The 24,729-nt window shown below is 40.4% G+C and overlaps 1 protein-coding gene across 3 annotated transcripts; it reads right to left on the reverse strand.

Annotated features, from left to right (window-relative positions):
• Positions 1–20,602: 20,602 nt before the first annotated feature.
• On the reverse strand, positions 20,603–22,697 carry LOC134292053 (uncharacterized). 3 transcript variants are annotated; one of them, XM_062860742.1, is made up of 3 exons: positions 20,897–22,697; positions 20,762–20,829; positions 20,603–20,700 (listed from the first exon to the last, which is right to left on the reverse strand). In XM_062860742.1, exon 1 carries the CDS (start codon positions 22,695–22,697, stop codon positions 21,021–21,023), a length of 1,677 nt encoding a protein of 558 aa, XP_062716726.1. In that variant the 3' UTR covers positions 20,603–20,700; positions 20,762–20,829; positions 20,897–21,020. The 3 variants fall into 3 exon arrangements, with proteins under 3 accessions (XP_062716726.1, XP_062716725.1, XP_062716724.1); XM_062860741.1 differs by having other exon boundaries at positions 20,603–20,829; XM_062860740.1 differs by having other exon boundaries at positions 20,762–22,697.
• Positions 22,698–24,729: the final 2,032 nt, after the last annotated feature.

A 24,729-nucleotide genomic window follows, 5' to 3' on the forward strand; every position in this document is an offset into this window, starting at 1 on the left:
CAACAATTAGCGAATTACCCTATGCGTTTTACACGGCGTACTCTATGTCTCTTCGCGTTCTTCATCCGATACTCAATTGGTTTTATGGCTGGTTTTCTTTTTTGTGCTGTGATTGTGAGTTTGACCTTGTCAAGTTTTGGTAGTGGCTACGATTTGGATAGCTCAGCTTAATCTGCAGCATAAAAGATCAGGAACGATCAATGCTTGCAGACCTATGCAAAATGGTTCAGTCCAAGTGGCTCAAGTCCATAAACCTTATTTTCGTGATGAAAATCCAGGAAATCTTGTGAATCTGATTTTTGCTACTTCCAGTAAGTTGCGGCTTCAATGATACGCTGTTTCAAAATCAACGAATATCTGTCTAGGGCGCGGCCTCGTAGTCGGGAGGATCACAAGTTCGCTTTGTATTGTGATGATCATGAGTTTAATTCGCAGCCGAACCACCAAAATTTTTTCCCTTAGCCGACACAAATCGCCGATTGACACTGACCCTTCCCTGGGCACATGCTTTAAGGTGAAGGTTGCGGGAGATCATAACAATAAGCTTCGCTCCCATTCCAATCACCGTCTCAACCACCCACTCAAAACAAACAAAGCAGACGGCGCTCAGTGAAGTGTAATTTAGTCAAGCAAACAGTAAAAAATCTGCCAGAAAGAGCCACACCTAAAAGCTGTTATACCTTTGAATTTTTGCACAAATATGATTTATTAAATCTGCTCACCAACACAATTTATTCCTATAAAAGATATGCAAAATGATTTAAATTAATGCTTTGCCCAAAATTGTCTAAATTGATCCCATTGTGTACCGTTTTATTTACGATTTTTGACAACTCTCTCCTCCCTACTCTCGCACTTCTTCTCTCTGACTGAAAAAAAACTATTAATAAATGATATTAATAAATGAAATTTCAACTCATAGTCATACTCTAATCATATTGGCAGTATGATATTTAAAATAGTTACAATGATAAGCAAAGCCTTGTTTCGCGATAAACGTATACAGCGGATTGATCAATTTCACCTTACGTTGAACAACACCACTTAGTTTCACGGTACGCTTTTCCGTTCTAGCGAACCGCAATTAAAATTGATTTGAGTTTTCGACCACAAAAGTGGAAAACGCGTAGGCTTTTCGCGATAAACGGTTGGTTAGGCGAAAGTAGGAATACACTAAAACCTCTTTTTATGCATGTTTTTTTTATGCACTTTTAATTTATGCACCTTTTTTTATGCCCTGCATAAAAAGAGGGAAAGCTACTCAGAACCAATATTGTGCATAAGAATATTTAATAATGACAGGAACTACTGCAACGGCGACCGGGGGGTGTTTACAGATGAGAGCAAATGAAGGTTACAGGTTCGTTTTTGGGTGTTTCCGAAGGTCTCATGTGCGTTACATGGGCTCCGAGTGGGTCTTAAGGGGATTTCGGAGTAATTTCAGGAGTCTCAGAGCATTTTAGGCTGGTTTCAAAGCCGTTATGGAGGCGTTTTTAGGGGTTTTGGTTTAGGAGGATATTTTTAGACATTTCAAGATGTTTCAGATCATTTTCGGCGTGATTCAGAGGCGTTACGGAAGCGTTACGGAGGAGTTTTCGGGGTGTTCGGAGCCTCTCAGGTGCGTTACATGGGGTCCGAGGGGGTTTAAGGGGGATTTTGGAGGCATTTCAAGATGTTTCAGAGCATTTTCTGCGGAATTGAGAGGCGTTACGAAAGCGTTACGGAGGAGTTTTCGGGGTGTTCGGAGCCTCTCAGGTGCGTTACATGGGGTCCGAAGGGGTTTAAGGGGGATTTTGGAGGCATTTCAAGACGTTTCCGAGCATTTTCGGAGGGATGCAGAGGCGTTACTCAAGCGTTACGAGGAGTTTTCGTGGTGTTCGGAGCCTCTCAGGTGCGTTATATGGGGTCCGAGGGGATTTTAGAGGCATTTCAAGACGTTTCAGAGCATTATCGGTGGGATTCAGAGGCGTTACTTATGCGTTACGGAGGAGTTTTCGGGGTGTTCGGAGCCTCTCAGGTGCGTTACATGGGGTCCGAGGGGGTTTAAGGGGAATTTTAGAGGCATTTCAAGACGTTTCAGAGCATTTTCGGTGGGATTCAGAGGCGTTACTTAAGCGTTACGAGGAGTTTTCGTGGTGTTCGGAGCCTCTCAGGTGCGTTACATGGGGTCCGAGGGGGTTTAAGGGGGATTTTAGAGGCATTTCAAGACGATTCCGAGCATTTTCGGAGGGATGCAGAGGCGTTACTTAAGCGTTACAAGGAGTTTTCGTGGTGTTCGGAGCCTCTCAGGTGCGTTACATGGGTTCCGAGGGGGTTTAAGGGGGATTTTAGAGGCATTTCAAGACGTTTCAGAGCATTTTCGGTGGGATGCAGAGGCGTTACTTATGCGTAACGGAGGAGTTTTCGGGGTGTTCGGAGCTTCTCAGGTGCGTTACATGGGATCCGAGGGGGTTTAAGGGGGATTTTGGAGTAATTTCAAAATCTTTCAGACCATTTTCGGCGTGATTCAGAGGCGTTACGGAAGCGTTACGGAGGAGTTTTCGGGGTGTTAGGAGCCTCTCAGGTGCGTTACATGGGGTCCCCGGGGGTTCAAGGGGGATTTTTGAGGCATTTCAGGAAGTTTCAGAGCAGACTCTGAAATACCTTAAATCGCGCCTCAAACCTCATGCAACGCCCTTTAAAGTCTCCTGAGATTCCTTGAATTGCCCCTAAAGCCCCTTGAAACGCCCCTGAAACCCACTTAATATTATTGAAATACCCCAGAATTCTCCGTTATCCCATGAAAACACCAAGAAATCTTGACAGAACACCCTTGTAAGGCTCCTCAAATCCCCCGAAACAACCCCTTAAAACGCCCCTGAAGCCCCTTGGAACCCCCGTTTTGGGCTCTCTGGGAACATTCTGGAAACCCCCTTAGCCCCACCTCATCTGCCCAGGAGCAAGATCTGTTCTCGCAAACTAGATTTTCTAATTAAAGCCCAAACTTAATTTATGCATAAATTTCCCTCTTTTTATGCCTTTTTTAATTTATGCACATTTTTAATTTATGCAGTCCCAGCCATGTGCATAAAAAGAGGTTCCAGTGTAGTTTTAAATAATTGATCAACTTATCACAGTGCTATGTAGTTTTGATGATTATTAAAACGTGATTTAAAAAAAAATGGTGAAGTACTTGCCGGATATAAAAAAGTGCAGTGAGTGCTTCTTTTTGGCACAACATTGTAAAGATAATGTAAAAAATTAGAAATAGTGCTTCTCGACGAATGAGAAATAGGGTTGTCTACCACAAGTAGCAACCTGAGTGCATTTCTACAAGGTAAACAAGAAAAAATGGGAGAATTGGTTCCCCAACCTCCACGCTATTCCATGACTGGGGTGAAGGGAGTGAGGTGTAAGGAGGAGCCTGGCTGCCATACTTGCTGCCTCAGACTTGCTGGACTAGTCTACGCATACTCAGCCATTCGTTGAAAGAATCCTGGAAAATGATATGATCGACTGCTCTCCTTCATCTGTCTTTCTTATAATGGTCGCCGTGCATTGCAGATAGTTTGCAAGCATTAAAGCGGCCAGGCCTATTTTGTAGCGATGTTGTTGAGCATTACTGTAAGAATCCGTTTCGAACTAGATTCCACATCAAAACCGTGAAATGGGGACATCTCGTTTGAACCGATCCGTGAAAGGTGGGATTAACTACAACTACGTTGGGAGTGTCTTGGCTAAGAAAGTTAATGTCACTCCATGCCCTCTTGAATCCTAGAATGGGACAAGTATTTTGTCATATGTCCTAGCTCTAAAGCTTAGGCGATATAACAAATTAACCCCCTCTTTACCAAATTTCTGTCATTTTGGTTGAAATTGTGGCCTTGACATCCATTGTTTTGTCCTAGCCAAAGCCAAATCCAGCAAGCTGGCTTAACATTTATTCTGGTAGAAGTTTTCATTTTGAGTGCACACTTTAACATTTATTTCAAGTTATTCTAATTGCAGTTGTTATAATTTTCCGTGATTTTAATTGATTATTCACATTGTAACTTGGAAGCACTTCTTTTGAACACAAGTATTAATCTAGAAATGCACTATGAGTGGCTTCAGAGGTGACAGATTCTCCTCATCAACGGAACAACCGAAAAAATAACTATCTGGATGGTCTCGATTTTAACTTTACGCATGCTTTTAAGGATGTTTTATTATTACTATTTTGTTTAGTATGCCTGGATTCAGAAAAAAAAACTAACATGTACTGAGGAACTGCGTGTTATTCAAACCGCAAGATAACAGGCACACATTTCACTCCGGTTTTCATTTTCAACTGCAGCAGCGATTGAACCACCAGCGGAATTGCGAAAATATTCGTTCTTCGTACCACAGCATTTAAACAGGACACGCGACGCAATATCTCGAACACTGGAACCTCCATTTAGGTAGAACCCATTTTGCTGAAAACTATTCAGGGCAATTAGTCCAATTTTCAAGATCACACACTCGATTATCTAGTATCCTTTCTCGTAAAAAAAAACATTGTATTACATTTTCATCCCAGTTCGTTTGATGGATCTCTAAATTTGAGCGCGCAAAAACGTGAGGAAAACTACAAGAAAGTGGACGCAAAGGTCCTTCATCGTGAGAAAACATCACCTAAATAGAATTCGATTGTGTTCAGAACAGTTAGAGTGCTTAAGGAGAGTGCTTATTAGAGATAAGGTTAGTTTACGGGAAAGAAGCAGCAATAGCAGTTAAGAGGAGCTTAGAGCGTGTTCAAGGGTGAGGGATGGAGAGGTTGGAACTTTTCAAAGACACGTTGGTAAGAATCAAAATATGGCCGCCATATTAACTGCCTTGCGATTTATTTTAATTTTCAAGAGCAAACATCTGATAATCAAGCGGTCCATCAAGATTAAAAATGCTTCTTGTTGCTTGCTCACTCTCAAATAAAATTAAGAATCATTTTCAGCCCGCTTTGTGCTCACAAAAGTACGAGGAAAATGCATAATTTAGACAGTGCACGCAATGAACCTTTATCTAAGAGTCTCCTAAACTTTTCATAAGTAACTAGTTATGTATGCCTCTGAAATGTCAAGTAACGCACTTGTCACAGAAGAGTCACGGCAGCGCGGTTTTTTTTTACGCAGAAGTCATTGTGACTTACTTCGAGGCAGTAAGTAAAGAAGTAAGTGACAGTGACTTCCGCGCAACAAAAACCTGCGCCGCCGTGACTATTATGTGATAAGTGTGTTACTTGGGACCCCTTGAAACCCCTTGAAAATTTACTTGAAAACCTATGAAGTCCGCTAAGGCTCATCTGAAACATCGTGAACGTCCTGAATTGCCCTGATGCACCATGAAACGCCCCTGGATCCCCTGTTATCACTCTGAAGCCCACCTGAAAGCCTCTGAAGCTCTCTAAAACCCCTCTGAGTCCCCCAAAAATACTCTGAAATATCTGGAAACACAGTGAATTACCCTGAAACTTCAAAAAAAAAAAAAACCTCAACAGATTGTAGAGGAGTTCCTCTAGCAAATCCTTCAGAAGTTTCATAAAAAACCACTCAAGCACTTTTTTCAGTAATTCCTCAAGTGTTTCTTGCAGGAATGCTCAAGAGGTTCCTGCGAGTATTTACCCCGCAACTTCTCCAGCAGTTCCTTCAAAAATTCAATTTTTTTTTTGGCTGGAATGCTTTATCAGAAAACCGTTTGCCAGAATAGACAACTTCCCAGAATTATATATTTTATACAATAGCCGTCAATATTGTTCTACCAAACCAGGAGCAGAAACTGTATGATTTTTTTTCCAGAGAATGTGTTATATTTTAAAAGAATAACACAAAATTTAAGGGATGAATAATGAAGTAAATAAAAACGTTTTCTTATTATGTGATCCTACGGGTATTTTACGAAAAGATGGAGGAAAATATCTAATTATCTAACAGTTTGAAAAGAACGGCCCTAGTATTATATAAATAAAATCATTGGTGGAATTATTACGAATTGCTATGCCAATTGTTATTTGGACACTGCATTAAAAAAAAACATCTTTTAATTGAAAAAGGAAAAGTTTCTGATTGAACTAAATATGAGAAACAGCCTATATTTCAAAGAAGGTAAAATTTGTGATGGAAATGGTGTAAATAACACTAGTTTACAGTATTTTTGAACTCGGTAAGCTGATGATCGTTTTTGGTATAGCATGCCCTGAGTTCGAATACGCGAAGGAAAAAAATTACAGTAGAGCGGAAATTTTTTCGACTTTCCATACAAGGTTGATGATTTGAAATCGATTTTTGTTCTATTTTTAAGCAAAGTCGCTCACTTCACACACCTCATTCTCCGTAATCACTGCTCCGATTGAGCTGAATTTTTTACTGTCTCTCGTCAAAAAAACATTGAGAAAGAATTTTTAAATTGTTTCTTCTTATTCAAAAAAAAAATACACTTCTTCATATATTTTTGAAAATTTTGCTAAAATTTAAGGAGATCGTTCCCAAAACTCGCCAATATCATGAATTTTATCAATCTGACGCAAAACCTGCATTCAGATGATCGAATAGTATTATATTCAGCTTTTAATTACGGGAAATAGATTAAAAATTGGTTGAACAAAACGCAAGATATTTGAATTTTATTAAATTCCATATTTTAAAAAGTTGTATAACTCGATATTGAGCTAAAACTCAAAAACTGTTCTACTTTAAATTTTTTGAACCACGGTTTCGAAATCAGCGCTTAATTTTGCTTCAAAAATTTTGGTCGTTGACAGAAGTTCACGACTTTCGTTTTATTTTGTAAACTAGTGTAAGTCACTCTTTCATATGCACTTTGTTATAGCTCTATCTATGCTGGGTGATTAGGCAGAAGAAAATTCGGCTGAATTATAATTGGGCTTAATAGATGTTAGACCCTGTTATTCCGATAGGATAATAGGCTTTGACAGTTTTGCATATTTTGAGAAAAAGTAAAAAAGTTTTGAAGAATGAATAATCAGTTGGCCTATTATAAAAGGAGAACAAACTATAGAGTTAGCAATAAGACCATCAATTAAAATGCAGCGGCTGGTTCTTATGACGCATTTTTAAAAAATGTTTGAAAAAAAGTTCAAAAATTTGTGCCTTTTCCTAGGACTACGTGACGCATTTGTATGTTTGGACTTTATGCCACTGAGTGCTTCGTCAGAAAGACCTGAGACTTTATGGTCGCGGACGATGATGATACTGCACGTTGAAGCAGCAACTTGAAAGAACAACCTTTGACTCATAGAAAGAAACACCTCTTTTGAAAGGGATGGCAATTTGGCCACTTCAAAATTCGATGTCACTCGTAAGAATGGTCCATTTTTGAAAGTAGGGAAATTTCAGATGAAGTTAACAGTTTTGTCGTTTGCCAATTCTTAAGCAGCGTAATATGAAAAAAAACAGTCTACTATCAAAAGAAGGGCAAATCTCCTACAGAGTTAGCAGTTTGATTGCCACAAAACAACAATTCAAAAAAAAAAAAAACATTTGATATAAAATTGTTTAATGGAAAATTCAGCAGTTCAACCGCCAAAAGCCAATGTTATGAAAAAAACAACCTTTTTCGAAAGAAGTGAATATCGCATATGGTGTTAACAATATATGGAGCTAAAAAATACAACCTGGGTGACAAATGTGGCTTGATCACCGTTTTGGCATATGTCCACTCAGCCTAATAACCTTATGGCTATTGGCCTATAACATGAAAAAGTTTGATCTGTCACGTATTTTATATTTCCGATTTATCTAGGTAGTGAAAGTTGGAAATCGAAAGATAAAGAGTAGTTCTTTCAAATGAGGAAAAATAATTGTTGCTTTTTTGGAAAATTTTAGAGTTCAGGACAGCCAAAGTTGAGCAATTTGTATGGAAAGTTCACTTTTTTGAGCTCTGTACCGAAAGGGATATTCATTTGTTTATAGCCATCGCTAGAACCAGAAACGGTTGAAAAACCGTTTCCCTTCTTTCCAACTTTCACAGCACAGTGTTAATCTCTCAGATAACGCCTACGAGTTATACAATCAAGCAAACTATACCGCTTAAGCTTCATAGTAATAATCGCACTAATCTATCACCTTACGTCTGGCATCCACGCACCAATGTGTGAACCCGACATCCGCATAAGTTAGTGCAGACGCAGAGGTATATTCGGTCTGACGTAGATTCAAACGATTGCAATCATCACTTCCTTCCCCTTCCCCAAACTGACCTGAAACCTGACGTGGCAGACGCCATTGTCGCCTAAAAATAGAAGATCACCAACGCTCACACACTGAAGAAGGCTATCAATATGGCCAAGAACCTGGCCAAACGTAAAATTAACATTTATTCTGATAAATAAAGCTTTTTCTGGAGAATGATTTTCTAGCAAATGATGCATTAGGGGCTGTCCATAAACCACGTGGTCATGAGGGGGGGGGGGGGGTTCGGCCAATGGCCATTTTGTATGAACAAAAAAAAAATTGTATGGACTAATCACCACGCGGGGGGGGGGGGTTGAAAAGTCCCAAAAAAATGACCACGTGGTTTATGGACAGCCCCTTATGACAAATTGATTCTGGCAAGTGGCATTCTGGCATGTGGCTTTCTGACAAATGTCATACAATCGGGCCTTCATGCTCATGCTCAAACTGATGTTTCCATGAATTAAGAATTATTTTACTAAAGTACAGTCACAGTCAGACTATCATTTTGTTGTCTTAAAGATTCTAGTACAATCTAAGAAAATCTGGTAAATGCAATCAGTTTTGTACCTTTTAATTCCGCCCTATTTTGCTTATCCTTTGTCAAAGGATATGCAAAATAGGGCGGAATTAAAAAGTACAAAACAAATTACACTTATTCGAAGAGAATGTTCTACTAAGAGAGTTGGAAAAGTCAGCACAAGATGGTAAATGCAACTTGAATACATCTAAATTCAGCACTTGAGCAAATGCATCTCAAGGTTTTTCAATTTTCGACCGATTTTCTCGATTTTCTATAATTGCCTCACATTGTAGATGAAAAAAAAACTGTCACTCAGACCCAATGGGAAAATCTCGGGATATAGTTAAAGGAGATTCACAGTGATGATGAGTAATATCGTTGGAGAGATAAGAACAGGATAATTGACCTTTTTGATTCATTGTCAGTCATGCAAAGAAAAAGCTGACTTCATTTGCAATGATGACATGCCGTTCCGTTTTCCAAATGCTGTTGCATCATCAGAAATTACTCTTCGTTAGCGTTCTACCTATCTATTCGTTTGTCACCTCTCCTAAGACATCATCTTGGATTGGAAAAAATACCTGTCTGAAACTATGAGCTGTCTGCGAATGACATCTCAAAAAATAGCGTGGAGAAAAAATTATAACTGCTTAGCCGGCAGGAAGAAAAAAGATAGGTGATTTTGAACTGACACTCATGCCGCCAACTAAACGAAATGACGCTTCATCTATTTCCAAACAGCGAGTGCACAACAAGACGTCAAAGGAAGCTCAATTTCAATTATACCCTTTCTGGGGGGATAAAATCATTATTATGACGCCACTTCAATCGAGAAAAATTGACTGGAAATTTCACTATCATCTCCAACCCGTGCTGATTGAATCTGGTGACAACCCCTCCTTCGCACCCTTAGAGGATAAGTGGATTGTGCCAATCGAAGCAGATCATAAGCACACTATCTCTCACCGTGCCGGCCGCCAATGACAGCGTATAGTGGTTAGGAAGACGACAACGGTGCCGAAACGACTGAGGCGACAATCTGGAGACGTGAAATCGCAGCCAATCGACACCAGAAGGCGTTGGCGGCGTCGTTGTCGTCTCTAACTGAACGGTCCTCAACGCTGATGCTCGCTTCTCCTAGGACTGCCTGGCAATTCAATATTCAGAACGCTATCCAATACGTGCTAAATTGCTAAATGCACTTTATGGTCGGCCGGGCTGCACACCGCGTAGGAGTGGGGTACTTCGGGTACCCGCACTCGAGTTATGCGAAGGCTTCCGATTTTGGCCATGGGCGTGTCCAGTTGATTTGAGAGCAAGGACAACAGCTAGGAAAAAGGCAATTCGTCCCTTTTTTTCAATGTTCTACCCATATCTGTGACCGTGAGGGATTGCTTCATTTCCAACTGCCTACACTCCCGATCAAAAGTTTGGGGTCATCCCCTCAAAAACATGTCATTTTTTTGGCCTATATCTCCGCCAATTTGCGTCCGATTTCAAAACCCTAGGTATCGTTCAAAAAATAATAAGTCAAAGAAACTTTGAACATGATTTAAAAGAAACTTTTTCAAAAAAAAAAATTGATGTTAACTTAAGCCAAAGTTGCCAAATTTACTAAAAAAATGAATATCAACTTACGACAGTGTCGCTGGAAATTGGGTCGACCAAATTTTAAGATGAGATCGGTAATATAACTCATTTTCTATTAGCTTTCAACTCCTTTTTACAGAACTTTGCTAAAAAATCTAGAAAAAAATGTTATTAAGTAAATTAATCCTTGATGTCATCGACCAAAAGTTTGGGGTCACTTTCGTAAATCATGGAAAAGTGATTTGTTGATATCTTTAATATCTTTCATTCAATTTTAATTGACACGAATGCACTTTTTAGTGTAAAGTGTCATTAATAAATAAAAAAAAATCAATTTTAATTCTTCTTGGCTTATTTGAAACAAAATGAATGATACTTACTGCATAGACATTGATCCACACATATTTGTTGAAATTTACATACTAAAACTTAACGTAAAGTTGCCCCATTTCTTGAAGTGTGGTGAAATGTGTTAACTTTACATAACATTTTTATATACAAAAATTTTAAGGATTTTAAGTTAAAGACAACAAACGCTAATTCAGTTGATTATCTCTGAAATGAGCCAAAAAGAATTAATATTGAACTATAGATGACGAAGATATTACCAAATCACTTTTCCATGTTTTACGAAAGTGACCCCAAACTTTTGGTCGATGACATGAAGAGTTAATTTATTTAATAACTTTTTTTCAAGATTTTTTAGCTAAGTTCTGTAAAAAGCAGTTGAAAGCTAGTAGAAAATGGGTTATATTACCGCTCTCATCTTTAAATTTGGTCGACCCAATTTCCAGCGACACTGCCGTAAGTTTATATTCATTTTTTAGAAAATTTGGCAATTTTGGTTTAAGTTTACATATATTTTTTTTGAAAAAGTTTCTTTTAAATCATGTTCAAAGTTTCTTTGACGTATTATCTTGCGAATGAAACCTAGAGTTTTGAAATCGGACGCAAATTGGAGGAGAAATGGGCCTAAAAAAATGACATGTTTTTGAGGGGTGACCATAAACTTTTGATCGGGAGTGTACGTCACTGGTGATTATAGTTCCTCAGTTCCGATTTTTCCCACAGCTAGACCAAACTGCACAGAACAAAGTTTGCGTTGTGTGACCCCGTCGAGGGGTGCGTGTGCTTGTGTGCTCCACAGTTTAGGCTAAATTAACCGGAATGAACTTGACCTGCCGAATTGATGGGGCGGTTGCGAATGCACTTTTGCGCCACCCGGTGGCACTCGATGACATTTTTCGATTTTGTTTTTGACTTTTAGGATGTCGTGGCACCAGTAGTCGGCTAACGAGGATTTGATTGGATATTTTTTTGTCATTGCTGTGTGAGTGTGTGGCAAAAAGTTCAGAGAAATGGCGGTACTCGATGTGACCTGTATACTAATGTGCAAAAAAATCAATTAGGTTAGAGATCAAAATTGGTTATTCGATAGTTTTGAGTGCATTTGAAAGCACGCAATTGTGGATAGTGCAACTCGTGCTGAAGGTCTGCCGTTTTCGGAGTATTGCTTTTATTCGATTGGATTGATGTTTGTGAAACCGGATTGGCACGCACCTGGGCATTTTTTTTTATTATCGTACAAATTGGGCCGAAGGGTCTCAGATTTTCATGAAACTTCTTCCACAGGCAGGGCTCATGGATATATGAACAAAAAAAAAATGAGGAAAATTCAGGTCGAAATTTTTTGTTTTCCCCTGACACTACTCACTTTGGAAAATCAGAACGAAGCATCGTAGAAACAAAGTTTTTTTTAGAAAACGAAAGCAAATTTTCTCAGAAATCCAAAAAAAATATGAACTGGGAAAAGTTTTCCACAAAATTTTCCACAGTTGGGAAAATTCGTAAAGAAAAGCCGGAAAAACTATGTCTGAACTCGTGGAAAATTTTCGAAAAAATATTTTTGAGAAGGTTATTTCATAAGCTTTAATCGCTGAAATTTTTGGAATGCACTATTTTTCGTTTTTGAGTTATAGCAAATTTTGTTGAAAAATGTCCAAATGTGCCATAAAAGCCTTTTCTTTGAAAAACCATAACTCAAGAACGAAGCATCGTAGAAACAAAGTTTTTTTATGAAAATGAAAGAAAATTTTCTCAGGAATCAAAAAAAAAATATGTAGTTTTCCACAAAATTTTCCACCGTTGAGAAAATTCATAAAAAAATCCGAAAAAACTATGTCCGAACTCGCGGAAAATTTTCAAAAAAATAATTTTGAGAATGTAATTTTATAAGCTTTGATCGCTGATTTTTTTGGAATGTACTTTTTCTCGTTACTGAGTTATGGTCAATTAGGTGAAAATGACCATGTAAGCCTATATTATATGGCCATTTTCCACAAAATTTGCCATAACTCAGGAACGAAAATTAAGTGCATTCCTAAAATTTCAGCGATCAAAGCTTATGAAATTTCCTTCTCAAAAATATATATTTTTTTAATTTTCCACGAGTTTATTTTTTTCAGTTTTTTTTTACTCCTGTTTCTTGGGATTTCTTATCAAATTCCTCTCGAAGATTCTTTCGCATTCCTATCGACATTTTTTCCCAATATTCGAACAGTTTTTTCCGGAATAATTCCTTGATTTTTTTGCAGGATTTCTGAATCCAAATATTGTCTCCTGGAGTTTTTTTTATGGGGATACTACATATTTTCTCATGATCTTTTCCCATGTTAGCTTTCAGAGTCTCTCATTGGATTTTTCCTCCTGCATTATGCTCACAGAAATTTTCGTGGTATTATTTCTTCTTTATCCTAAAATATACTTCAGATGTTGTCGTAGAATTTCTCCTAGAGTTTGTCTCGGAATTTCTCTTGAAGGTTTTCGTGATTTCTCCCGGTATTTTTCATGAGACTGATCCATGATATTTTTCCAAGATTTCTAGAGTATTTACAGAAATTATTGCTGGGATTTCTACTCAGGTTTCTCCTGCATTTAAAAGGAGTTTTTCACGAGTTTTCTGCAGGAGTTGCTCCAGGAATTTCTCCCGAAGTTTAAAGAAATTTCAATATTTTTTTTTCTGGAGTTTCTCCCCAGATTTCAACAAGAGCTTCATCCGGGTTATTTCAAAAAGGTTCTCGCGAGAGTTCTTTTAAAGTGCTCTTAAAGATACAGATTTTTCAAACTCAAGCATTTTGTATGTAAATCGGTCAATGCGTACTTTATTCTGTTCAGCACTTAGTGTAGAATTAGCAATAGTTAAAATACACAAAAATGAAAACTAAAAAAAAAAATATTTCAGTACTGTACTTTTCTAATACACTGAAACCTCCATTTAAGTCGAAGCATGGCTGATCGAAAAAAAATTTTACCGTGCAGGCAATGACTAAACTATACAGTTTTATATTTTTTGACAAATCTTCTTTGTCATGCAAAGTGTTAAAAAATATAAAAGTCTTTAGTTTTGTCATTGCTTGTACGGTAAAAATTATTTTCGATCAGTCATGCTTCGACTTAAATGGAGGTTTCAGTGTAGTGTTTCTCGAAAAATCTTCTGCCTGAGATAACCTACAAAATTCATTGAAGTAAATTCCTGGAGAAATTTGGGAAGGATTCCACGTAATTTCTGCGAGAAATTCCGCAATGGTCTGTTGGAGTAATCTCAAGAGGAACTTCGGAAGAAATCCTGAGAAGAACTGGGACATCTCGGAAAAAAGCTGTGGTTTGTATTATTTAGAAAATTCATGGATACACTCCGAAAATCTCTAAGAAAAACCCCGGGACAAACTCTGGACGAAAACCAGCGAAGAAACTCAGGAGAAATTTTGGAAAACATTCAAGAAATAACTCATACACTCTTAGAAAAAGTCATGTAAATTTAAGTTCACTTGGATGCACATAAAAGGAGCGGCCAATTTGACACAAGTTTACGCCTTTTATCACAAATAAAGTCGAGCTAGCAATCGCTAGAGCCGGAGCGAGAGATAAAACATATATAAGTAAAACAATGAACTGGATTCGAGCTCTGGTCTGCTGATTGAGAGGCACGCACTATACCTCTAGGCTGTATCACCGAGTTGAGAGACAAATGATAAATGTACAGCTGTTTCTACCTATCTGGTCAGATAGGTTTGTTGACATCTAGTGCAACCAACTCGAACTTACATGATGGATGTAAAATTGAGTCAAATTTGCCATTCAGTCTTGAAAAATGTTTATGTACGTTGATGGTTTACGTCACGTGTAAATTTCTAATTTTTTAAGAGTGTAGAAGTCTATAAAAAAAAGCACCGAAAATATCACGGAGCGAGCTATTTATGGGAGAATATAAAAAAACACTTTTCATGGAAACTTGAGAAAACTGGAGAAAGCCAGACGAAAAAAAATCCAGGGAAAAAAGAAGAAATTGCTGAGAAAAAAACATTTGACGATATTCTAAAATCTTAATGATTCTATGGTGGATTTACTTATAAAATCTATGGAAAGCTTTATAAAGCAATCCTTGGAGAAATTTATGGAGCAATTGCCAAGTAGAAGATTTTCTGATGAGGACTTAAAAGAATTTCTAGAACAATTCACGGAAACATTTCTGTAGCAGCTCAACAAATGTTTTCTAAAAGAATTCCTCGAGAAATATAACCCCTAGAAAAAATCCTGAAGGAATACTTTATGTTCTGAAAAAAAAAATCCCCGAAGGAATCTCTGGAAGATTTCCGACAAGAACCCACGACAAAATATTTTGAAGAAATCTCCAAAGGATGTTCAAAAACTAAATGAACCCTTTGGAAAATTTCTGAAGAACAAATGTATATAGAAGAGTTTCTGAAGCAATTTCTGAGTGTTATTAGTGTTTTTTTTTGCTCTGACGGGCTTTCTTCTACAAACAATTTGAAATTAAAAAACTTTATGCCATCGCTTAGTATTTGGACTTACCGACCAAATTGAATTAACAATGCTACTTTTTCATGCCAATCTCCCGCACTCTCGCGGCCTACGAACAACAAGTGTGCGCGAAAGAGAGATAAAGTTGTAAAAGACGGACCCGGTTAGGGTGGTGCTTCGAATCCAGTTTGACTTTCTATTCTGCAAGGTTGTAACTTGTTCTGAAGCTTAGTTGGTTAAAGCGCCGGACTAGCGATAACGGAGTCGTGGGTTCCAATCCCACCAAAACAAGTGGTAATTTTTTTCACAAATTTATCTCTCAATTTGCCAATTAAACGTACTTTGCCTAAAAATACTTCAAGTTTTTACGTCTATTTCAGACATACTGGCCGACTGGTATAGCCTGAAAAGGGCAATAAAATCATTGTCATTCCTCTAGAGATTCATCCAGAGATTCCTCCAGGGATTCCTCCAGGGATTCGTCCAGGGATTCGTCCAGGGATTCCTCCAGGGATTCCTCCAGGGATTCCTCCAGGGATTCCTCCAGGGATTCCTCCAGGGATTCCTCCAGGGATTCCTCCAGGGATTCCTCCAGGGATTCCTCCAGGGATTCCTCCAGGGATTCCTCCAGGGATTCCTCCAGGGATTCCTCCAGGGATTCCTCCAGGGATTCCTCCAGGAATTCCTCCAGGGATTCCTCCAGGGATTCCTCCAGGGATTCCTCCAGGGATTCCTCCAGGGATTCCTCCAGGGATTCCTCCAGGGATTCCTCCAGGGATTCCTCCAGGGATTCGTCCAGGGATTCCTCCAGGGATTCCTCCAGGGATTCCTCCAGGGATTCCTCCAGGGATTCCTCCAGGGATTCGTCCAGGGATTCCTCCAGGGATTCCTCCAGGGATTCCTCCAGGGATTCCTCCAGGGATTCCTCCAGGGATTCCTCCAGGGATTCCTCCAGGGATTCCTCCAGGGATTCCTCCAGGGATTCCTCCAGGGATTCCTCCAGGGATTCCTCCAGGGATTCCTCCAGGGATTCCTCCAGGGATTCCTCCAGGGATTCCTCCAGGGATTCCTCCAGGGATTCCTCCAGGGATTCCTCCAGGGATTCCTCCAGGGATTCCTCCAGGGATTCCTCCAGGGATTCCTCCAGGGATTCCTCGAGGGATTCCTCCAGGGATTCCTCCAGGGATTCCTCCAGGGATTCCTCCAGGGATTCCTCCAGGGATTCCTCCAGGGATTCCTCCAGGGATTCCTCCAGGGATTCCTCCAGGGATTCCTCCAGAGATTCCTCCAGGGATTCCTCCAGGGATTCCTCCAGGGATTCCTCCAGGGATTCCTCCAGGGATTCCTCCAGGGATTCCTCCAGGGATTCCTCCAGGGATTCCTCCAGGGATTCCTCCAGGGATTCCTCCAGGGATTCCTCCAGGGATTCCTCCAGGGATTCCTCCAGGGATTCCTCCAGGGATTCCTCCAGGGATTCCTCCAGGGATTCCTCCAGGGATTCCTCCAGGGATTCCTCCAGGGATTCCTCCAGGGATTCCTCCAGGGATTCCTCCAGGGATTCCTCCAGGGATTCCTCCAGGGATTCCTCCAGGGATTCCTCCAGGGATTCCTCCAGGGATTCCTCCAGGGATTCCTCCAGGGATTCCTCCAGGGATTCCTCCAGGGATTCCTCCAGGGATTCCTCCAGGGATTCCTCCAGGGATTCCTCCAGGGATTCCTCCAGGGATTCCTCCAGGGATTCCTCCAGGGATTCCTCCAGGGATTCCTCCAGGGATTCCTCCAGGGATTCCTCCAGGGATTCCTCCAGGGATTCCTCCAGGGATTCCTCCAGGGATTCCTCCAGGGATTCCTCCAGGGATTCCTCCAGGGATTCCTCCAGGGATTCCTCCAGGGATTCCTCCAGGGATTCCTCCAGGGATTCCTCCAGGGATTCCTCCAGGGATTCCTCCAGGGATTCCTCCAGGGATTCCTCCAGGGATTCCTCCAGGGATTCCTCCAGGGATTCCTCCAGGGATTCCTCCAGGGATTCCTCCAGGGATTCATCCAGGGATTCCTCCAGGGATTCCTCCAGGGATTCCTCCAGGGATTCCTCCAGGGATTCCTCCAGGGATTCCTCCAGGGATTCCTCCAGGGATTCCTCCAGGGATTCCTCCAGGGATTCCTCCAGGGATTCCTCCAGGGATTCCTCCAGGGATTCCTCCAGGGATTCCTCCAGGGATTCCTCCAGGGATTCCTCCAGGGATTCCTCCAGGGATTCCTCCAGGGATTCCTCCAGGGATTCCTCCAGGGATTCCTCCAGGGATTCCTCCAGGGATTCCTCCAGGGATTCCTCCAGGGATTCCTCCAGGGATTCCTCCAGGGATTCCTCCAGGGATTCCTCCAGGGATTCATCCTGGGATTCCTCCAGGGATTCCTCCAGGGATTCCTCCAGGGATTCCTCCAGGGATTCCTCCAGGGATTCCTCCAGGGATTCCTCCAGGGATTCCTCCAGGGATTCCTCCAGGGATTCCTCCAGGGATTCCTCCAGGGATTCCTCCAGGGATTCCTCCAGGGATTCCTCCAGGGATTCCTCCAGGGATTCCTCCAGGGATTCCTCCAGGGATTCCTCCAGGGATTCCTCCAGGGATTCCTCCAGGGATTCCTCCAGGGATTCCTCCAGGGATTCCTCCAGGGATTCCTCCAGGGATTCCTCCAGGGATTCCTCCAGGGATTCCTCCAGGGATTCCTCCAGGGATTCCTCCAGGGATTCCTCCAGGGATTCCTCCAGGGATTCCTCCAGGGATTCCTCCAGGGATTCCTCCAGGGATTCGTCCAGGGATTCGTCCAGGGATTCGTCCAGGGATTCCTCCAGGGATTCCTCCAGGGATTCCTCCAGGGATTCCTCCAGGGATTCCTCCAGGGATTCCTCCAGGGATTCCTCCAGGGATTCCTCCAGGGATTCCTCCAGGGATTCCTCCAGGGATTCCTCCAGGAATTCCTCCAGGGATTCCTCCAGGGATTCCTCCAGGGATTCCTCCAGGGATTCCTCCAGGGATTCCTCCAGGGATTCCTCCAGGGATTCCTCCAGGGATTCCTCCAGGGATTCCTCCAGGGATTCCTCCAGGGATTCCTCCAGGGATTCCTCCAGGGATTCCTCCAGGGATTCCTCCAGGGATTCCTCCAGGGATTTCTCCAGGGATTCCTCCAGGGATTCCTCCAGGGATTCCTGCAGGGATTCCCCTAGGGATTCCTCCATTAATTCCTCCAGGGATTCCTCCAGGGATTCCTCCAGGGATTCCTCCAGGGATTCCTCCAGGGATTCCTCCAGGGATTCCTCCAGGGATTCTTCCAGGAGTTTCTCCAGGGGTTCCTCAAGAGACTCCTCCAGGGATTCCGTCAAGCATCCCTCCATGGATTCCTCCCTGGGTTCCTTCAGAGAATTCTCCAGGGGTCCTCCAGGAGTTCCTCCAGGGACTCATCCAGAGATTTCTCGTGGTATTCCTCCAGGTATTCCTTCAGGAGTTCCTCCAGGGACTCATCCAGAGATTTCTGCAGGGATTCCATCAGAGAATCCTCCAAGAATTTCTCCAGGGATTTCTAAAGAGAGTCCTCCATGGTTTTCTCCAGGGTTTCCCAAAAGAATTCCTTCAAAGATTCCTTCAGGGATTCCTCCAGGGACTCCTCCAGAGATTACTTGAAGTACGCTTCCAGCATCTTACTAGAGGATTCATAAATGGATTTTTAACTACGATAACTCCAGGAATTCCTTTGGAAATTCGTCCAGGAATACTTTGCGGATTTCTTCTAGGGTTGCTCAACATATTCTTCTTTGGATTCTTTTAAGACTTTTTCCCGGAATTTCATAAGGAATCCATTCAGAAATTTCTCTAGGGATTCCTCCGATAATTTCTTCCGGGTTGCCTCCAGAAATTCAATCGGGGTTTCTCCAGAAATTCCAGCGGGGATTCCTTTAGGAATTTCTTCAAGAGCTTCTCGAGCAAATCTTTTGGAGATTCCTCAGAGGATTCAAAGTAGTTTATCGGGTGTTCCTCATGGTCCTGGAATTTTTCCAGGTAATAGCCGAGGATTGCCTTCGATTATTTCTTCAGGGACTCATCCACGCATTCCACCATAAATTCATCCGGATTAACTTCCACGTATATCTTTCAAAATTCGTCCGTTGATGGCTCAAAGAATTTCCACCCAGTAGTCCTCTTCTTTCGAAGAGTCCTCCAAAAGTTCTATCGAGGACTCCTCCAAAAATTCTATTGAAGATTTATTGAAGAATTCTTTCAAGTACTCCTCCGGCAATCCGTTCGTGGTTTTATCTAGTAATTCCTTCGGTGCTTCTCCAGAAATTTCGGTGAAGATTCCCTCATGAATGCCTTTGAAGATTCGTCCAAGAATTCTTTTGTGTATTCATCAATGAATTTCTTTGGGAATTATTCTTGAAATACCATCGGAGATCTCTTCAAAACGAAGTATCCAGCAATTTGTTCGGAGATTTCTTTAGTAATATCTCTAGGAATTCCTTTGGAGATTTTCCAGAAGTTTCTTCAAGTATTTTTTAGGAATTCCTTTTGAGACTCCTGCTGCAATATCTTTGCCAATTCCTGCAACCCTGCAGATATTCCTCCAGGATTTCTTATGGAGATTCTTCCGGAAAATTCTTTGGATATTCCTCCGGGAATATCATCAGTGAATCCTTCAAGAATTTCTGCGTGGATTCTGTCGGATAATGATCCGGGAATGCCTTCGGGGATTTCATCGCCAATTCCTTTGGAGATTCATTTTTTTAATTCTTCCAGTTGTTGGTTTGCGGATTCCTTTAGGAACCATTTTGAAAACTTCTCCAGAAATTAGTTTTGGGATTACTCCAGATTTTTTTTGAGATGCTTCCGGGGATTTATTCCGCAATTTCTTCTTTGATTCCACTAGAAATTCCATCGATAACTCCTCCGGAAAATTCTTCGAGGATTGTATCGATTTCGAGTTTTGTTTTTAATTTCATCAAAGAATTTATTAAAAAATGCATCTTTGTAGCATCTCTCCAGAAACCCAACCTCCTAACCTGGGTGCAGCCAAGAATTTCTCCAAGGATTTCTCTGGAAATTCCTTCAAGGAATCTTGTTAAGCAGTATGTGACAATTTCTTCAAAGATTCTTCCAACAATATATCCAAAATTGTAATTTTGGCTTTTTCTGGAACTTCTTTTCGGAACTTTTTTTTTAATTTTTTTCAGAACTTCTTCTGGAATTATTTCAATGATTTCTCCAAAAAATTCTTCAGATGTGTCTTCATGAAGTTTCCTTCAGAAGTTCTGTAGAAATACTTTAGGATCTGTTGGATAAATTTGTGAGGGAATCCACAACATAAATACTGAATGAAAGTTTAGTAAGAAATCAAGACTGTAGATTCTTGGAAAAACTTTTAGAAAATCCTAGGATAACTTATTGAAAGAACAGTGTTTTTTTTTGTTTAAATACTAGAAAAGTTGTGGAGAAATTGCGTAGAAACGGCTATCTCAGTCTTAATTTACGACGATTTATTTTATTCTACCCGACGTTTCGGCCATGGGTTTTGGCCTTTTTCAAGGGAAAACTGTATTTGTACAAAGTATTCATTAGTTATAAATTAGTTAGTCTAGTCTAGTTTGTCTTACATTGTCTATCGTCCTTGTCCTTGTTACAATTTGCATTTGCATTTGTCAATTTATCCGGGTCATTGCTTCTGTAGGAAATATTGAAATTGACTTTGAGTACAATACAACACAAAACACATATCACGAATTTCTTACTTTTGTACAATTTTTGGGTAATTTAAATGATAATTTTGGTCAGAGTTTTGCTTACACATATAACGACTGTTTTAAAATGGTGAATTTCTGTCTAGAGCTTTATGGTTAATTGTGCTTTTATATTTTATGGTTCGTGTGTGTTTGTCGATTCTACCGTTCGTCGATTTTTTCTGCTTTGTCGATTTTTGAGAGAGTGTAATATACCTGCGTACGTTGTATTTAGGTTATCTACATCTGTTCTATGGTTGACTGTGTTAGGGTTGTTGGCTATGTGACACATTTCTAATATTGGGAGAGCTGATACTCTTCGAGCTCGGTCTAGTATGGTTGTTTTAGTCAAATCAAAGCTGTGTTCTTCTTGTATGGCATGGTTCATGAGTGCGGTTGTCTCTCGTAATTTGTTTATCTCTTGTTGTACTTCTTGTGTGTCGTTATCTCGTAGTCTTTGGTATTTGTTAATGTGTGTTTGATGTCCACTAATCCTAGTTCTTAATTGATTTTTGGTCATACCTATATATGTTTTGTTACAGTCTTTACAGGGAATGTTGTATATTACTTGGGATTGTTTCATGTTTGGAACTGGGTCTTTTACTGGTCTAAGTAGATTTTTGGTTGTCTTGATAGTACGATACGCTAATTTTAGATGAGGATAGTCATGTTTGAGGGTGTGGGCTATTTTTGTTGACAGTTGAGGGATGAACGGTACGGACCTGTATCTAATTGGCGGTGGAGATATGTTTTGCTGCATTTCTGGTTGGATGGATTGATTCTGCTGGTTGGAATTTATGGTTTCGCTGGGTTGGAACGTCGGACTGGAGACTGGTGGTATTATGTTGCTGGATGGTGATGATGGAGTGTTTTGATGTTGTTGGATGGGCGATGTTGTGGAGCTTGTTGCAGGTGTTATGCGATTTGGTGTTTCACTGTCATTAATCGTTGTGTTTTGCAGGTTGGTTGGTCGTATGCGGCATAACATTCTATTGATGAGGGCTGATGGAAAGTTGTTGCGGCGGAGGTTTTGGAAGATTATGTGTTTTTGGATTTCTTCACCTGGATTCGTTGATAGTCTCGTTACACGTTCAATGAAGTTAGAAGCAACATTCATTTTCATTGCAGTTGGATGGAAAGAATGATAGTTCATCAATCGTCCTGAGGCAATAGGTTTGCTGTACCAGGTGGTGCTGAGTGTTTGGTCGTTGTGTCGGGTAATTAGCGTGTCCAAGAAGGGTAGTTTGTTGTCATTTTCTTTTTCGATTGTGAACTGTAGATATGGGTTATAACTGTTGAAGATGTCTAGTGTCGTCTGTATCTGGTCCATGGGTAATGCTAGCAGCAGGTCGTCAACAAACTTTTTCAGGATGGGTATTGGAAACGGAACTAGTCTAACAACGGTGCACAGTAGCGTGTCCATTACAAGGTCTGCGAGTATGGGGGACAGTGGGCTACCCATAGCTGTGCCGAATGTTTGTACGTAGTACTTGCCTCGAAAACAGAAGTATGAACTGTCGAGACAAAATTCTACGATTTCTAGAAAGAGGTCTAGATTGATGTCCGTGACCTTCTTGATGCTTTGCCAGTTCATGATGATGTCCCTGAGTACTAGATCCTTGGGTATGTTTGTGAATAGGGATACGACGTCGAATGAAACTAGTACATACCCTGGCGGAAGTTTGACCGTTGGCACGTATTTTGCAAACTCGAAGCTGTCGGAAACGTTGTAGTGTCCGTGTGCAGACTGTTGTAGGATGGATGCAACATATTTAGAGAGTTTGTATGTAGAGAGTTGTTTGTAACAAAACATATATAGGTATGACCAAAAATCAATTAAGAACTAGGATTAGTGGACATCAAACACACATTAACAAATACCAAAGACTACGAGATAACGACACACAAGAAGTACAACAAGAGATAAACAAATTACGAGAGACAACCGCACTCATGAACCATGCCATACAAGAAGAACACAGCTTTGATTTGACTAAAACAACCATACTAGACCGAGCTCGAAGAGTATCAGCTCTCCCAATATTAGAAATGTGTCACATAGCCAACAACCCTAACACAGTCAACCATAGAACAGATGTAGATAACCTAAATACAACGTACGCAGGTATATTACACTCTCTCAAAAATCGACAAAGCAGAAAAAATCGACGAACGGTAGAATCGACAAACACACACGAACCATAAAATATAAAAGCACAATTAACCATAAAGCTCTAGACAGAAATTCACCATTTTAAAACAGTCGTTATATGTGTAAGCAAAACTCTGACCAAAATTATCATTTAAATTACCCAAAAATTGTACAAAAGTAAGAAATTCGTGATATGTGTTTTGTGTTGTATTGTACTCAAAGTCAATTTCAATATTTCCTACAGAAGCAATGACCCGGATAAATTGACAAATGCAAATGCAAATTGTAACAAGGACAAGGACGATAGACAATGTAAGACAAACTAGACTAGACTAACTAATTTATAACTAATAAATACTTTGTACAAATACAGTTTTCCCTTGAAAAAGGCCAAAACCCATGGCCGAAACGTCGGGTAGAATAAAATAAATCGTCGTAAATTAAGACTGAGATAGCCGTTTCTACGCAATAAGATCCAGTTCCAGTCGAAAAATCCCACATCAATGTTGTGGAGAAATCGTAAGGAAAATCTCTGTAATAATTTCAAGACAAACTTTAGGAGAAACTATAAAAAAACAATGGGAAAAAATCTAAATGATTATTTTGTGAGATATCCGGTGAAATCTTGAAGAATTTTCCGCTAAAGAAAAACTTTAAAGAAAAACTGGCGAAGCCATCAGAGATTCTTGGAAAAATCTAAGAAAATTACCTCCAAGAATTCCTTAATCAGTGTGTTAGTGGTTAGGGGTTCCTTCAGGAATTGTTGAAAGGTATTTACAGCAAAATATGCCCGCCGGAGGTTTCTTTTGTATTTCTTTTGTAACTTTTCTAGCTATACCTACAGGGTTTCCACCAGCAATATCTTCTATGTTTTTCCTGGAATTCCTCAAAAATGACTTAGCAACTCTCAGAGTTTTTAAATGGCTTTGCCTAAAAAAATCGATAATGGTAGAATGCGTAATTCATTCAAAAGAATAAATTCTTTCAGGGACTTCTTCAGAGGTTTCTCCTGGAATTCTTCTAAGGCTTCCTCCAGGAATATCTGCAAGCATTCCATCATTAAATCCTTCAACAGTTAGCCCAGAAGCTCCTTCAGGTTTGAGCTTATACTGGTTTGACTTATACTGGTACTTCACTCCAAAAGCTACACCGAGTGAGACTGAGCGTGAGTGAGAAATGGACAAATTGGAGATAAATTTGCAAAAAAGTTACTCGTGCTCTCGGTGAGACTCGAACTCACGACGCCTGCTCACTAGACTGGCGCGTTACCACTACACCACGAGAAGGCTCAAAGATGTAGTGATTAACCTGAGTTCAAGTTCAACTCGAAATTCTGAGATTATTTTTCCACAGGTCGCACTTCTTTCGTATGAATTTGATGTTTATTAACACTATATATCTATTGCATTACACTTCTAAACCCAAACGGTCTAACGCCTAATAGGTGAGTGAGTTATGGTAGCTGGTGATAAAGCTTATGAACATGAACATTCGAATGTGACGAAGAAGAGAAGCAAATTATGCCCCCAAACTGTTGAATCCGTAGTAGGGTCAGTGACCATTTCGTCAGGAGCACCTATTTTGGGACTTTGCTACTGTAACACAGCCAATTTTCTAACAATTGACTTGATTCTTGGAATACGGTAAAATACGCACAAAATCTAGCCATGTACAAAAATTCACATCAATTGAA

This window comes from Aedes albopictus, chromosome 3, assembly GCF_035046485.1.
Source record: "Aedes albopictus strain Foshan chromosome 3, AalbF5, whole genome shotgun sequence".
NCBI lineage: Eukaryota > Metazoa > Arthropoda > Insecta > Diptera > Culicidae > Aedes > Aedes albopictus.

Excerpts from the sequence above, each read along its gene's own strand:
- LOC134292053 (XM_062860742.1), bottom strand. The coding sequence starts at position 22,697 with ATGTTTTGTTACAAACAACTCTCTACATACAAACTCTCTAAATATGTT.